General features: G+C 44.3%; 1 protein-coding gene across 1 annotated transcript in view; it reads right to left on the bottom strand.

Moving 5' to 3' along the window:
* ARHGAP31 (Rho GTPase activating protein 31) overlaps nucleotides 1-17,570 on the bottom strand; it is a 411,862-nt gene that overhangs the window by 271,379 nt on the left and 122,913 nt on the right. The window contains exon 2 of the mRNA XM_069202778.1: nucleotides 7,015-7,117. Within this exon, the coding sequence (XP_069058879.1) occupies nucleotides 7,015-7,117 (103 nt within the window). The remainder of the gene's footprint in view (nucleotides 1-7,014; nucleotides 7,118-17,570) is intronic.

Genomic DNA, 17,570 nt, shown 5'->3' with positions numbered 1-17,570 from the left:
GAGCATGTATGTCTGATGCAAGGTATGGTTGGGAACATGGCTTCACTGATGTTGCACATGTTTGCCTTACAACCTGTCCCTTTCATTTTCTTTCCTTGACCGATTAACGGGTATCGGGTCGTTTAGCCCGAGATCTCCCCGAGCCTGAGTACTTTTCTCTAGAATCACAAAGTCTCCTTAGAACCCACACCTGGCCCACGAGACAATGGTTTGCCTGGAGTCTGCATGGCAGTAAGCGTGTTGTGCAAGTGATTCTGCATTAAGTTCTGCATTCTGCTCACCACCTGGGGGCTGCTCTGTATGAGTGAGGTAAGGACTGCTTGGTGACACCTAGGAAGATCTAAGACATGAGACTCAAAGCTGAAGCAAGACTCCATGCATGCAACTAGGACCGGTAAGTAAACTCAGCTCTCTTTTGTACGGTGTGTCACACACAGTACCCTGCCCGGCTTTATGTGCATCCTTGTGTAATAGAAGTGCACCTTTGGAACCCATGACAAAGAAACCGTGAATAATAATTAGATGAAAACTCTAAGAACTATTTCCACTGATTGCCTCACTCAATGACATGAAGGCTCCAACAATCCCAGGTAACTGACAGATAAATAAGGATAAGAGTGGGTCGAGGACTCAGGGTGAAAAGATTCAGGTAACTAAAAGGACCGATTTCACCTGTCGACTGCTGCACAAGAGATTATTATGCGAAATGGTTGGATCCTGGGGGCAGGGGAGGCAGGGGCAGAGGTCAATGATTTGTGGTCAGGGATCTCCATGATTAGAGGGAATCAAAGCTGTAAGGGTGAAAATGGCAAACCTGTACCACAATGGTTTGGCAGAAAGTGTCAATGAAAGTCATTTTAGTATCTCCATGTGTGTGACAAAACTAAAATGTCGCACACACTGTTTGGGAGTTTGGGCCAAGTTCAGAAGAAAGCAACATGTACAGTGCTCTTAGTAAGCTGAAATAGCCATTATATTTTGCTACTAATGTGCCTGTGTGGGCAAATATAAAAATAATTTAAAAAGAAAGAAAGAAACACTATCTAATGGACAGTGCTTGGGCATATCTGTCCAGTACTGCACCATTTCAACAGGGAAAGACTCTTCAGACGCCCAATCCCTAATGAAAGGAAATTACAACCAGGACAATGTGAACAGGAATTACAGATCTACAACTCGCATGCATTTAAGTATTATTGCATTTGTCTCCAGGCACTAACGGCTGTTAATTTCTCCTTCCCGCAGTAATGGGCCTCAAGCCAAAGGAAAGCACCCCTAATGCGCTCCCATAACGAGCTCCCATCATTGCATCAGGGCGCTAATGTTCTTTGTGCGCAGAGCTGGCTGAAGGGCGCATCATCAGCATCTTTCAAAGATGTAAGCATTGTTTAATGGGAAGAATGTTCAAATGTTGGAACACTAACACATTTCCAAAATGCCTGCTGCATGTTTATATTGTGTTTGTTAGGTGTCGTGAGCAACCTAAGTCAAGCAGCATCAAAAGGGGATTCCATCTATTGTAATGACCAGAACCACCTCTTTTTAGCACTGGATGTGCTCACAGATAACGGAAGTAACATTTTAAATTCATTGGGTGGACATTTGTAATAGAACTGAAACATTTATATATAAAAATAAAGGTTGCTAACCTTTAAATGGCCATCTTTTACAGCTCTCTCATATTCCTGACCTATAACTCATGCCATGCTCATGTTCCTTGCTCAAGGATGCCATCTCATACCAACTTTAGCAGCATGGGGAGCAGGGTCAAGACTGGTTTTCAAATGGCTGGGTCCAAACTGGGGTGGCATGGTGAGCAAAAGAACAATGGATTAAAACCCGATCTGTGACTGGGGGTGAGTGTTTAAAAAGTTTCAGCACTCCGGCCATCATCCTTTTGTGTTGCTAAAGTCTCCCGAAGTGGCCAGGGTATGCCCAGAAGCGGGTCCCTTGCTCACTGTGCCACTGGATTCAAGCTACCCTGGTTGATGAGGGGGGATACCCCGGAACTGGTCCCAGGATGCCCGTTTCTGGTCCAAGGAGGACCTGGCCTGGCGGTTCAGACTGGACTGTTCCCATGGGGAACAGGGTCAAGATTGATTTGCATATGGCTGGGTCCAAACTGGGGTGACGCAGTGAGCAAAAGAACAATGGATTAAACCCAGATCTGTAGCTGGGGGTGAGTGTTTGAAAAGTTTCAGCACTCCGTCCATCATCCTTTTGTGTTGCCAATCTTATACCAACTTCTCATGGTCTGACCATACTCAATGGCTTCCCCATCAAGTAGGAATTTCAAAGGCCTTAAAGCTAGCTGAGAGCAGTTAATTCCTTTATCAAGGAATCCCCGTAACGGGAATCCCAACTCCTTTCCGACCAAACCGCCAACTTCCATGCTGCAGTAAAACAGAAGTACAAACTTTATCCTGGACTCCATTGAAAAGGTACCAGAACTGCCCATCACCAAATGTCACAAGCTACACAGGATGAAGGCTGCCAAATCAGCAGAGGATACGTAGTTCAATGAAGACCAATGCCAGCAGAAGACCAATGGCAACTGAAAATCTGTGCTAACTGATGACCCGTGCAGCTGAGAACCAGTGGCAACTAAGGACCTGTGAAAACTCGTGCCAACTGAAGGCCTGTGTTAACTGAAGACCTGTACCAACTGAAGACCTATGCTAGCTGAAGACCTGTGCCAACTAAAGACCTGTGCTGACTGAAGACCTGTGCTGACTGAAGACCTGTGCCAACTAAAGACCTGTGCTGACTGAAGACCTGTGCCAACTAAAGACCTGTGCTAGCTGAAGACCTGTGCCAACTAAAGACCTGTGCTAGCTGAAGACCAGGACTAAGTGAAGACCTGTGCTAGCTGGAGACCCTTGCCAACCGAACACCCATGCCAACTGAAGACCAGAGACAAATAAAGACCTATGCCAACTTAAAACCTGTGCTAACTGAAGACCCATGGCAGCTGAAGATCCGTGCCAGCTGAAGAACTGTGTCAGCTGAAGACCCGTGATAACTGAAGACCCATGCCAGCTGAAGACCTATGCTAATTGAAGGCCTGTTCCAGTTGAAGACCTGTGGTAACTGAATACTCGTGCCAGCTGAAGACCCTTTCCAGATGAAGACCTGTGGTAACTGAACACCCGTGCCAGCTGAAGACCAGTTCAAGCAGAAGATCTGTGCCAAATGAAGTCCCAGGGCCGCAACTAGAAATACAGATTCTAATTTCTGACTCTCCAAATTACCACGTGCCCTACTGTAAGCACCAACAGAGATATGAACTCTTCTGTAGGCTGGTTGTCTACTGGTCTAAAGTTCTGTTCTCTGGACCCTGTGGATGAGTCTAGAGTGTGTGCAAAGACACTAAAACATGAATTATCTTAAAATGCTGATAGTGATGATCCCGTTCATAATATAACAGTTTTATTATAAAACAGTCAGAGAATTAACTAGGACTATCAACTTTTTAAGGAGTGTCTCAGTGTGTCCAACACTTGTGACGTGAGCAACAGTAACATCTGCCACATAAGGATTCAGTAATTCCTCCAACATTATTAATCTGTGATTATATATATATATATATATATACACTTACATGCATATATAGATAGATATGGATGTGTATATATTGGAGGGTGCCTTTCCCTCCAACCTGTGCTCATCATAATCATCTTGCGCCATTTACATCAATGGGATCTCTCGCTTAAACATCTAACTTCGCACTCCTTGGAGAGGTGAAGTGTCGCAATCACAGTCCTGCCCATGAGTTGTTTCATGCACATAAAAGTTTGTGTCAACATGCCATTTCAGACATTTTTGAGTTACAAAAAATCATCAAGTGAATGGACGCTTGCTGGACCTTACAGTTAAACAATGGATTGTGCGGGATTGTTCTCTGGGGCCTGCATAGCTTAGGGGCCTTGAGAGGAGCCTTGTGACAGGTATTGCTGCTGTCCCTGGAAGTGCATGTATGGGATTCTGCTGCTCGCTCACTGGAATACTAAGATCTCCTTTTAGCACGGTAGAAAACCGGACAGTACTTTGCAGATGAGAGAAGAGGCCACAAATGGGACAACAATGATGGCGGTGGTTGCATGATTCTTGGGCCACAGTTGGTGAGAATCTCATTCTGAGCCACAGCATGACAGGCAGAATCGGGGGAGCCTACACTGAGCTCGCCAACAGAACTGTCCATCTATAGATGGATGTGGTGATTGGCAGCTGGAGCAAGGTGGAGACATGATGCGTTGCACAAAGGTCGAGTCACATCCGTCGCATATGATCTCCAGATACTAGAAGAAGTGATGTGCTGCACAAATGTCAGTGAACACGTCCCATGCACGGTTGACGGCCACTTGACAAAATGATGTACTGCACAAAGTTTGAAGCACAACAGCTGTACATGGTTACCAGTAGCTTGGAAAAATTATTTGATGTTACAGGGCTCCAGCTCATGGACCTTTGACAATCATTGGGTGCAGAATGAGGTGATGCCTGGTCCAGGCACCCAGACCTCTCATGATCTTCAGGTTGAGGCAATATAAGAAATTGCCTTCTCACACTTATCAGGTGCAGAACAGGATAAAGCAAGCTGACTTAAGAGGCTGATGCAAAGCGGTGCCCAGGTTGACCGAGCAGTGGTTGAGAGCTCCCAGCCTTGGTAGACTAAGCTTCTTCAAACTCCTCAAAGGAAGACACTTGTACTGAACTAAATGGTGAAGTTTCCTTCGCACAGGGCTGTCCACTTCCATGTTCCATCAGAAGCAGCAGCATTTCTTCTCAGCAGCGGGGACATGGGCATTATTCCTAAAAGTAAACCTGCAGAAGGTTGTCTCTGGTGCTTACTTTCCTCTGCAGTGGTGTGCAGAGCTCCTCGAGGGAAAAAGTGAGCACTGGATATGTTGGAGGGAACACTTGCATCCAGCCCTTGGGGAAACTGTTCTCCTAAATGTCATATCAATTTCAAACTCTGTACCAAACACTTAGAGGAAACAAATCATAGTGCAGTCCATTTTCCTTTTGGTTTGCAAATGGGAGCCATTTGGAGGTAACACAGCAGCCTTGAATTTGTGGAATGTAGGTTGACAGCAGTTCCTCTCCTCAATGAAGAATATGGCGATGCAGGAGGAGAGTTCCCAGGCCAGGTTTCCAGGCCACATATCTGGTCCACAGTCTTTGTCCAAGTTTTGCTCTCTGGCTAGACCTCAGGTTGACCTGCTGGAACAGGTTGAGCTTCAGTCACTTGTACCAAAGGACCCTTAATCTAGATGATTATTCAAAGGTACACACTGCACTTTGCTTCATAATGAAAAAGCACTTTGTGTATGTGATGTTGTCTCTCTTTTAGGATTTTTTCTAAAATCGAATAAGGAAGCATTGAATGATTGACTGAACTGCAGGTGGAGGAGGAATCTAAGGAGAAATGCAGTGGATGTGCAGGGCGATGCGTCCACTGGCTGACACTAATCCTATGGAGCACAGGGTGACTAAAAGGAGTACCACTTAAGGCGGCCTTCAATGTTGCAGCAAAATGTAACAGTTGGTGAGAACACGCCATGATGATGTAGAGCACAGATCAAGAGTTTTGCACCAGGAGTTTCTTGCATTAGAAAGCATAACACTCCAGAAAGAATGATAACATGAGAGGCAGCTTCTCATGTGGATACTACAACAAAGGACATCTGACTGTACAGCTGTTTTGTTCAGGAAGATGGACAGAGGTGCCAGATGGACACTGTCTGCTGAGGATCAACTGGAGCAGATTATCTCCCCTCTTAAAGCATCACACAACACCTGGGCAGGGATTTGGTGGGCAGGGAAAGGCAGCAAGGGAAAATGGCACTTAATCTGTTTTAGACTCACTAGCAGCATCTAGCACCCTTTACCAGGGGAAAAACCATGTAGGCGGTGAGAGCGAGAACTGAAGTGTGGAGGCCAAAGCATGTCTGCATGCTTCCACCTGCCCTGAGCAAATTCACCTCAGTCACCTAGTGTCATTTGTGCACCACCTCATGCTTGTAGAGGAGGTGTGTCCCAAACCCACTGGCTTCAACCAATCAGTACGAGGAGCTATTTTCCTGTGTGTGGCCATCATAGTGACCAGGTACCCTTCGCGGGCAGTACAAAAGCACCCCATCTTACAGGAACCAGGTCACAAAAGGCATGGTGGCAAAGTCAGTTCCTAAAAAAAAAAACATTTTACAAGAAGAGAGATCTAAAAATACATGATGATACATGGATAAGCATGCAGAATAAGCCCTGGGGCTCATATCTAGGTCCCAGGAAGGCGCCTCTGTAAACACCGGCTCAGATTCAGCACTGATTCTGATTACTGAACTGATTTCGTTCTCAGAAATCTCAATTGGGTAGATTATCAGGTGTTCTCCATTCCAATACAGGATCTAGTTAGGCCAGGATTTTATAGCAGTGGACCTAGCGGACCTGGATGCGTCGGCGCATGGCTGTTGTCAACCAGATCTCTCACTCTCTGTCTACCGGGCATCCCAGAGTCTGAACATCACAGTAGGTCGTGATCCATTCCCGTGCATTCACACCCAACTTTCCCCTTCAACCTTTACAGATATATGCTTTTACACAAGATGGGTACTGATTTCATATGGCCTTTTAATTCTGACCGGGGCGGTTGCACAAGTTATTGCCTCCACTGAAATTGTAAGTTCTGCAGAGGAAGGGAAAGATAGGAAAATAGTGACCACTGGGGAAAGATGGAATGAAAAAGAACCTGCAAGAGTAAAATAAGGAGACAGGAAATCTAGTAGAGCAGTGGAAGAGAAAGGAATGAAGTTGAATCAAGACTAGCCTTGGTATTTGGCAACCCTGTCGTTCAGCCTTGCCGGTGGAGGTAAGAAACACCTTGGGTCCCTGCAGTAGCCTTAATAGGGGAAGACCCGGCCTAGTGCTCGCTAGGCTTTAACAACCCCTCTAATTTACAGAATCCTGGCGTTCATCGTCAAATTCAAGCAGCATGCCTCTGAGCGAAGGTCCTACCTCAGTTTCTGGATGTTCGATGTTACTCCGGAGAGCCGGTAGATTCCATCCACAACTCCGTAGGTTTCAATAAACTCTGCACAGGTCTTCAGTACAAGGGGAACTGTAGAACGAAAAAAAAGAAGTTAGATGTGATGGCACATTGCAAATTGAGCACAACATCGATGCAAAACGTAGAGTTTGACTCGTAGCTATTTTAGAATTATCAGTAGAAAATATACAGAGTTAGGGAATTGATCAATTGCAAACTAACAGAGCAAACTAACTGCAAGTCAAGACAGGTGCATTATAAAAGTTGAACTTAAAAAGTGTTAAAAGGGAGCAAGGGGGAATGATTTCTGTGATAAAGCTTTGCAGAGACTCAGATGGAGGAATGGAAGTGTCTCACATTCACAACCGGAAGGAGTGTTCAAAGACATGCAAATGAACTAAAGGACTTTTTTTCACCTTAGTACTTTAACTCACTCTATCTTTAGGCTACAACTACTCCAAGCAGGTTTGGTGTTGGTATTAATGAGGCTTAATTATGCTTTAGTGTTAAAGAGGCTTAATTATGCTAACAACATAATTCTGGACTCAAGTCAATATTATGCCAAAATATTAAACTTCAGATATTGTGGTACAAAGATATTGCACCCACAATAATACCAACTACCAGGATATTGTGAGGGTAAGACTATATATATATGGATGGAGTATAATTCCTAAATCCACATATATGTACATTGCATATATATATATATATATATATATTCAATGAAAAAAACAAGGTTAAACAGAGAGTATAGTTAGGAACTCATTAAAAAACTTAAAATTCACTAAATAAAAAACCAAAGGTTAACGGGGCGTTATAGTTAGGTGAAAATGTCTCTTCATGCATATCATTTTAAATGAACAAAACCAGTGAAATTTGGCAGTTATAGGTATCCCAAGTAAGTATAACTCATGTTCTAAAGTAACTATAACTCGTGCCCCCGCCATGCACAGCATTGTCATCAATTATGTCATTTCAGATGTTGCAGTGATTTTTATCAATGATGTCATAGCACATGTCATGAGTGAGGTAATATGTGAGATCATATTCAGTGTATGGCAAGGACACAAGTAATGGTTATAGAATAGTAACTATATCTACCTATATATACTTACATTCAGACTTTTTTGTGTTCTGTATTCTGGCTAAGATACTCTTACAACACAATTTTTGGCTCAATATTTAAGTAATAAAGTCTAAGGGGGAAGGTACTTCTAGATAGCTACTGACTGGGGGAGTCAGATGGCCCGGGGTGAGATCAAGCTCCCCTTTAATATTTGGGAGTTTTCTTAGCTTGTGTGTTCTTGCATGGCACTCGTTAGGTGGAAGGTTATTTGAAGCTTACATTTTGAGATTTTGTTTTTGGTGCTAAAGCTCCACCATTTTTATCCTATTGAAATGCATTTTAATGAATGGTTTATTTTGAGGGTCACAAAAAGGAGCACATAGAAAGGAGAACAACAAATTTGAATCAAAATATAGATCATATATTGAATGGTGCCATATTAATTTTAGGATCTGTGCTGAAATATGAGGTGATCTCACTGTGTGAAAAATGTTGATTTTCTTTTGGGATTTAATGAAGCATCTTTGAGAGGGAACAGTTATCTCATAATTTTCTCCTGGGAATTATAGTGAGTGCTACAAATGAGGGCACCTATTCGGTAAATGTACAAATATATTCCTTATCCAACTGAGGTGGAACAAAGTCTGACATGCTGAGTAAAATGTGTTTCCAGCAGCAGTGACCTGTCAGTTGATTCCCCGGTGTTTTACTGCAGCTTCACTAGAGTTCTAATGGACATCTAGAGCGCTAACATTCTGTATTGATGACATAAGAGGTACACCTGGATGCCATATTGCTGTAATCTAAGCTACAGAATTGAAAGCCTCTGGAGGAGACTGCAGTTAAAGAAGAAAATGACAGGTTTTATTTTGTCATGGAAATTAGGGCCAGTGCTCCAGAAAGGTAAAATGAGGACACATTTCCTATGAATTCTCCAAAATGCCCCTCAACTGTGTGAGATAAAAGTCTGGTATGGCTTAGTGACCACATACTGCCACCAGCGGCAGTCAGTTGATTTTCCAGTGTGCTAATGTAGCTTCTTCACAGATTTCTAAGGAATAACTAGAGTGTTAACTTCCTATTTTATGACAAAAGTGAGGCTTTCTTGAATGCCCTGTTGAATTTAAAGCCATTCCTACAAATCAAGCTGTAAGTAAATGGACATTGATGCAAACATAAAAGCAGCTGTTTCAAAAAAGGCGGTAGGCACAAAGTAGGAGAAAAGTTTTTTTCTTCTACCTTTTCACACATGCGTGCTGCTGCATTGTACTGCACAAAGCAGGAAAAGTGTAAAAGTATTTCTAAGCAAAATAATTATCAGATATGTTAAATACCTCAACTGTCATTACATTTTTTGCAGGTAAAATCTGCAGAAATTTAATATTGGAAAATCTCAAGCATTTTAGTGTACCATGCAGATTTTGGTGCGTTAAACACCAAAATCTGTTATTCCCCACAAACTCAGAAAAGGGGTTATTTTTGACACCCGATAAACAATGTGCCCTGTGATATTGTTATTTATCAGGCGCAATAACACCTAAACTGCCCTGCTCCTTCCCTCCCTCTCCTGCAAGGCAGCACAGCCAGTTTCGTTGCAGTTCTGCATTGTACGACATAGTAGTAAATCTGTCAATTTATCTTGTGTGCTTTACCTGCTGTTGCTAGTGAACCCTCACTACACTGGACTTGGATCTTGTGATTATGCAGCAGGGCTGGAAATGTGGGGTTATATCACCAGGGGAAACCAACAGGGAGGCCTGCAGCCTTGGATCTGGTGTAGAAGAGTTTCTGATTTCAGCCACTGGAAAGGACTATGCCCACATTTACTGTAAAAATAAAGTGAATTTCTTTATCTTGCCTTCCTCTGTCCAACTTGCCCTCTCTATAACTCTTCCCTCTCTTTCCACAGAAACTTTCCCAACATCACGTCTCTCTCTATTTTCCCTCTAGTTGTACCTCATCTTTGTCAAGCTCACCAATTAAATGCCTGTCCTTTTGTCTATTTACCTCGCGGCACTACATCACTGCTCCCTCTCTACTTCACGTCTATCTGATTTACCTCTGACTACAACTACCTCTACCCCACCTCGCATTATCTCTCATTGCCTCGCCTCACTCTGTTAGTCTTTGCACCTACCTCTACATCTCTACCTCTGTACCCCTTTCCTGCCCCAACTCTGTCTCATTGATCTCTGTGCATCTCACCACTCACTTTCCTTCTCAACTCCTTCTATCTCTCCTCCATCTACTTCACCTCTCGCTCACCCTCCTCTCTTTACCTGACCTCTCTATCTCGCTCTCCATCCTTCCATGCCTTTCGCCTTGTGCCTCCCTCCCCATTTCCTTCTGCACTTCTCTTTCTCTACGTCAAATATCGCTGCTGCACTTCTCTCACCACCTCCTCCTCCTATTCGCTTTCTACCTCACATCTCAGTTTGCTCTCCATCTGTCCCTCTCTCCACCTCCGTTCCCTTCACCTCACTTCCAGGGGCGGCTCCTTCGCTATGGCGAGGGAGTGTCGCCCCACTGGCTGAGCCAGAAGCAGAAAAATAAAACGATAGTTTACTATTGTGTTATTTTTCTGCTTCTGGCACAGCCAGCAGTTCAGGGAGGGGCGGGGCTGGGTCATGGGAGGTGGTAGTGGCGAGGAGGGGAGAGTGCACATAAGTGAGCATGTGTGTTTGGCCGGCCACCTCAGGCTGGCCAAACACACATGCGCATTTAGGTTTCTCCAGCCCGGCTGCGTTTAAGAGCCGCGCTAAAGAAACTGCACAGACCCCAGGAGCTGTGTCTGAGCGGCAAACCAAGCCACTCAGATCAATGCTGGCACTGCTTTCATGCTAAGTTTAGCATGAAAGCAGCGCCAGGATTGCTAGGAAGCCCGTGCTCGTGTCCCAGCAGTGAATGTTGGGACACCACAAGAGGAGCGACGAGAGAGGCGGCAGGGACAGAGGAAGGTAGGTGTGTTTTATTTATTTATTTTCACCCCGTCTCCGTCCCCCTGCCAATTCCCTTGAGAAATGCGGTGGCAGCCGCTGCTCACTTCTCTCAGCTCTTTACGCCATTCTTGTTACCTCTCTTGGTCTTGTCTGCCTCTCCCTATTTCTGGATCATTACATTCTCTCTCTCTCTTTCTGTCCTCTCTTTGTAGCTCCTTTTCTTCTTCACGCCGTCCCGCCTACCTAATCTCTCTTCACCTCACCTCTCTCACACACACCATTCTCTCTCTTTAAAAGTCACCCCTCGCCTGCTTTCTACGTTGCCTTCTCCCTGCCTCTAGCTCACTCTAGGGCCCTTTCTCACTCCAAATCCTTACTTATCGCTCAACCCTTCCTTCTCTCCCTACCTCTTCCTCTTTCTACCGCTTTCTGACTTCCCCACCTTTTGTTCTTTACCTACCATCTCTCCCCATATTGCCTATCCCTTTATCTCTCACTCAATCTCCCTTTATCCTCTAATTTCATTCTCTTGCCATGTTTTTCTTTTCATCTCTCTGCATTCATGTGTTTTGTCCCAATTTCGATGTCTCTTACTCAGCTGAGCTGTAGGACACTGTTGAGCTCTTGAAGTGAACACAATATAAAGGAGATTAAGTACAAGACAGGGGAAGAGCTTTAAGAAGAACATTATTAGATTTCACAATATGGAATGGAATGATTTTTTTATTGTCGACGTTGCTGAGAAAATGCTAGTTGAGAAGGAGGATTTATTTGTGATTATGAATTTCTGGCAATCGCAACTACAATTCAGTAGTGTATGGCATTATAAGGGTTCTTTCGGGTGAGCAATATGCCTTACAAATCAACATAACATAACACACATATAAGACACATAACAGCTTGAATTAGCTAAATTTAGGTTTTTAAAAATCAAAGCTATTTTAAAAAGGGGACCAAAATATGCCAAAGACCATAAAAATCTTTAAGATGGCAGTGTCCCAAACAGCCTTGCCAAAAAACAAAGACGTCCCCCAAAAGTGGAGCATTTCAATGGATTACTGGCACTGTCTGACTGGTGTACCGGGTACTCTGGCACTGACAGAAGGGCCAGCTGGAAAGGACCAGTGTGTTGACTGTTTCTTTGGTCTCATGGGCCATGCCAGTACTGACGAAGCCCGGCCCGCACGTTGCCCTTTTCAAGCTAGCCCATCTGGTACTGCCAGAGGGCAAAATAAGGCAGTATAACACTGGTTAGTGGACATGGAAATATGTAGTATGGAAGGAACTTTTGGTTTAAAGCTAGTGAAAACCCTGGTGGCCTTATTTGATGGCTTCTATGTCCTGCTATACCATATATTTTCTAAATGAAAAAATAGCACTGGGGCAGTCGGTGACTTTGTTAAATGATTCATACTTATGTCAAATAGGGTTGGTCTGGCGGGCAATCAGGCAGTGCGTAATTTGCTAGTCTGACAGATCAGTGTGTGGGCAGATTTTTTTAGCAGTTTTGGGGCCTGTTTTACGAGCAGGTGGGCCTTGTTTTACTGTTGGACTTCCCTGGTATTGCCATAAGCATTGCCTGCAGCAAACACCTACGGGTGCAGTCTCCCTAACCTTCCAAAAGACCCATGCTGAGTGTCTTTACAAGTTCAAAACTAGCATGATTGTCAAAAGAGAGCCACTGTTTTTATGGCTATCTGGATGACTAAAGGGGCCACTCTTATTTTGGTGCCCGGACCTATTTTTGTCCCATCCTTACCCTGATTCCAAAAACACATTCTTGCGTCCCGTGTTATAAAGTACCCTCTTTGAATTGTTAAATGTTCAACTGATCCTTTCTAAAATAGCTGCCTGTGTCAGACAGCTCTTTACGTGTAGGACAAGTAACGTTGCCATGATTCGGACTATTTTCACGCGACAATGAGGTTCGCGAAACTTTCCCAGGACATCAGCGTGGCGGCACCGCGCTCCATCGCATGGGCCCAGTTTGACATTCTGACAGGCCCTTAATGGCGGATTTTGCTTCAGGCCTGACTGCACCCACCCCGCTACGCAGCAGCAGATTTAATTCCCTTGTGCGGCGCTATAATTAAATTATTCCTTTGTCAGCAGAGATGAGACGCTTTGGTTTATTAAACGCACATGTGGTTAATGCGCGCGCCAGAAGGAGGGAGATCCCGGATCGAGGCCTTGTGGGGCGAGACAGGAGGCAGGAGTACAGAAAAGGGGTGGTGGTGGCCGCTTTTCACACGGGGAAGAATTAGAGCAGATGTGAGTGTTGTAAAAATAAACATTTCTCGGCGCTAAAATCTGAAAGAATGAAGGTCCTGCTTAAAGAAAGGTGCAGGGCTACATTTCTCGCGCCCCTTAGCACTCCCCTAAAGCCACCATGTGTGCACTGTCATGGCGGTAGTTAGGGGAACTAGCGTCAAAAAAATTTACGCTACTTTGGAGCTTTGCAGTATTAGCGCCAAAATTGTTGACACTAATCCTGCAAATCCCATTTAGGCCCATTGAAAACAATGGTGTGCCTCCTTTTAACGCCTGCTCTGAGCAGGCATTAAAAGTGCCAAAATAAATAACGCAGAGAAATCTTTTAGATTTCTTTGCACCTTTTTTACAGCCGCTATAACAGAGGGCCATCCCTTTTGCATACATTATGCCTGGCACAGGCATAATGTAGCGCAAAGGGTTACAAAGTGGCAGAGTGCATGCATTGCGCCACTTTGTAAATTTGGCGTGCCGATTTTGGCCTCGTCGGGCCACATTAGCGTCAAACAAATGGCGCTAGGGGCTCTTAAATCAGCTCCGAAGTTTGTCTCTCCGAGGTGGGTCACATGACGAAAGGGACAAGAGACAAGGGCCCTGCAAAATAAAGTGCAAGTTCCTTGTCTTCAATACTAGTTCCTTCACGTGTTTAATGTTGATCAGCATTTGCTTCTAGCACAATCATACATTAACACAGCATCGCAGCGCCTTTCCATTTTCCAGATATGAATTCCCAAACATCACCATCGCCAACCGGAACCTGGACCTGTTTTTAGGAAGTGGGCATCCAGTAGGGTGAGTAGATGAGTTTTAATGAGTCGAAACGCGTTGTGGGGTCTGTTTTGCAAAGAGGAGCCTCCGGGAGTGCAGCGCTTTTAGCTGGAACTGAATATATGAGGGTTTGTGGTCTTTACCCTTACTCTGGCACAAGGCAGTCAGTGCTCCGCTTTGAAGACCGTTTGTTGTAGATTGAGTTTTAATGAGTTGTAGGTTTTTCGGAGTGCAAGATGGGAGGGCTGAATCCAATTTCTTACTTCTTTCATCATTTGTTATCTGTAGCTATTTCCCGGCAAGGGTGCCATGGGAAAACCTGACTTTGTAGGCCCTCTTGGGTAGTAATAGGCAGTCTTTATTGGTGTGCAGTGTGCCCCTTACATCCCTGTAACCCGATGCCATTACACCTCATCCACTAATGCTCTTTCACAGGCCTGTTTCAGGGCCCCCCTCCGCCCTACCCCTGGGTGGGGGTGCTATAGATTCTCCACCCTTGTGGTGGGAGCTCCTATTGGACTTGCCTTGTTGATCAGTCCTTATAGACTCAGAAGCCGCATAGCTCGCTCATCAGCCGATCCTATAGATCCTGTGGGGAATATTATTCTTAGGTGGTGTGAGTGGCAGTGCATCACATCAGCCACTTCTGGGTAGAGCCAAACTTCTACCTTAGAGGCGAGGGTCTATGCTGAACTAGTAGGTTTTGGCAGCTCCGAGTGATTCTAGCCTTGGTTGGGATTCCACCTACTCTCAGTGGGCTGTTCATTGCTAGTCCTAGGCTCCCCATTCAATGACTGAAGCGCCCCACTCTCATCGAGCCCTCCTCCTTCCCTTCAAACCTCTGTACACCAGGCATAAGAAATAAAGTGGTAAGTGTGGTACATATAGGAAGGGTATGCAAGATGCAAATGTGAATCTGTCTCACATCTCTGCTTCACGCCATGCTTTATCAGTTACAGGGTCTCCATGACATGACGCAACTGGAGCACACCTCACAATTTCAAGCACAACACCAAAAAACTTCCCAAATAGAGCACGCTATAAAACACACACACTACCAGCCAAGCACAAGCCTGTAGTTACTTACTCAACCACCCAGAAAGCTCTCTGCAGGCACATCAGAAGTATGAAAGTGCTTTACAAATTCTACTAAGCAATACAGAATAATAATATCTGCACCCTTGGCCCAAACTTGCTTGCTTGGTGGTGCTTGTGTTTGTATGATGAATTTGATTTGTATGATCCTACTTGGGGTCTTTGAGAGCATAATTTGTGTATTAGTATATGGACGGATACAGAACACAGTGGGTCATTGGGTCTCCCTGTGCTTTGAGCAGGTTTTGAGGATATTCACATAGAACAAATGTACATGCAATTCATGTGATTGGAAATAATTTACACAATGTTTATAGTGAAAATCTGGACTGGATCTGGTCCATTCTGGGCTAGGATGAACACCCATGACTTTGAATGCGCACAACTGAAATAATGGGTAGATGTACCCTACAAAGCTTGCAAAGATTGTGTGTGCTCGGCATTTATCTTTATGAAAGGCGTCGCTGTACAGTAGTTTTGGTGTAAAGTTTAAGAAAATTACAGCCAAATGCTTACTAAATCAAATGCACACTGATCCACAATGACCCATTGATATATGCTATACAGGCACTGCATCCTATTCTGAACATCCTTCATGCTCTGTAGATTAGACAACTTTCATTATCACTTCACAAGACACTTATGGCATGTGCAGATGCTCTGCATGTGAGGAAACACCAGTAGTAGGCCTGGGCGTAACTCCCAGAGTTTTACTCCGCAGAATAAAAACTCCACAAGATTCTGCGGGGTTCTGCGATGTGGGCATGTCAGGCTGCTCGTGCTGGTTTTAGCACGGGGAGCTTGTTCCGTGCTGTAGATTAAGCACAAATGGCACCACGCAGCACTCCAGAGGGTGCTGCTTCTTTTTCCCCCTCGAGTAGATTTTGTACTCAAGCACTAGCTTTCTCTACGCAAACAGTCACGACCTGCCACGACCGCCCGCATTGAGAAATCTCATATGGAGTGTGTTCTAGCACCCAAAAATTGCACTAGGGGATGCAAATTCTCACTTGCGCTCGCCAACTTAACATTGGCAAGCCATGAGCAAGAAAAAACTCAGCCACACGGCAGTTGGTATAGTTTTGCCAGAAGCGCAGAGTGAGCAAACTCCACCAGTGGAGCAGAATGTTTCGCCCACCCCTAATCACAACATGTTACGTGGGAATATGATTTGTGGTCCACACCACGCATGGCTCCAAAACAGTTGCAACTCAATCCCACATCTCTACTGTCTACAGTGTTTTTAATGTGGTGCTCCTGGAAACATCAATTGCCTTCCTAGAAACATCAATTGCCTCCCAATAGCTGCCTTGCCCTCACTGTCATATCCTCCTGCAGCATTTTATACTCAAGAGTGAGCGTGTGGTCCTGGGCTGCTTCCGCCCACTGCGCCAGTAACCCTTCTGGCTTACACTTATTGGGGAGCTATTCACTGATCTACAGCTTCAATTGTTTGCAGACAATATCAGGATTTCCTTCATAATGTTTCTTCCAACTCTATTCAATGTTTTGTGCAAAAATATAAATTCATGAAACATCCTATGTTCATTGAGTTTATAAAAAGCGATCTCAGTCCCTATTTCTAAACTCTTACATCATGAAATCCTTGTTCGCAGAGGTGAACAATATTTGGGTCATTCTTTGGTAATCCAGAAAATTGGCATTATACAGAGTTACTAGTTCTTACAGGGTACAGCTACGTGTTTCGCAGGCTAGGAACTGCTTCCCCAGTGCTGGTTCAATTTGATACGGAATTCCATACTTTCTGTCTACTATTCCTTTCAGGCTTTCAGGGGACTGTGCTTGTCTCTCTTATTTACAGCATAAGGTACAGCAGATTACTTTTGCTAAATTGTTTGAGAACAATGTACAGTAATAGATTAAATTAAATGTATTTAAAAAAAGAGGCTTGAGTCACCCAATGAATTGGTGAAACAATTTAGATATGAACATGAAAATGGTTAGGAAAAGTTACGTATATATTTGTTTTGTTAGTCGCAGTAACAAATCCAAACTCTTTGTTCAAGTGTCATTATAAACTTTATGATAAATTGGTCATTGGCCCTTGCTAAATCCTGGTGATATTGAGGTGCCTCAATCCAAGCAGAATATACACGAGGCACTGTGCGAAACACCACAAGCTCTAACTGAAAAAACACAACTCAATCCTCAAGTGCTTGGCAGTTCTAGGAAGCATACACCTGGTGAAGGAATTTCCCTCTCCAAAGCAAATTGCTTTGTTAGGGAAACCAGGAATATGTATGAGGTAAAATACAAATGAATAATTGTGGGTCAAGTCAAGCTCATGTATGAGGCGCTATGCTTCGACTAATGGGTACTCAGGCGCTAGAACAGGCCAACACTAAGTGAAAAACTAAGAAGA

Source organism: Pleurodeles waltl, chromosome 8 (genome assembly GCF_031143425.1).
Source record: "Pleurodeles waltl isolate 20211129_DDA chromosome 8, aPleWal1.hap1.20221129, whole genome shotgun sequence".
NCBI lineage: Eukaryota > Metazoa > Chordata > Amphibia > Caudata > Salamandridae > Pleurodeles > Pleurodeles waltl.
The sequence above is the reverse complement of the archived record's forward strand: the minus strand, read 5'-3'. Positions and strand labels throughout refer to the sequence as shown.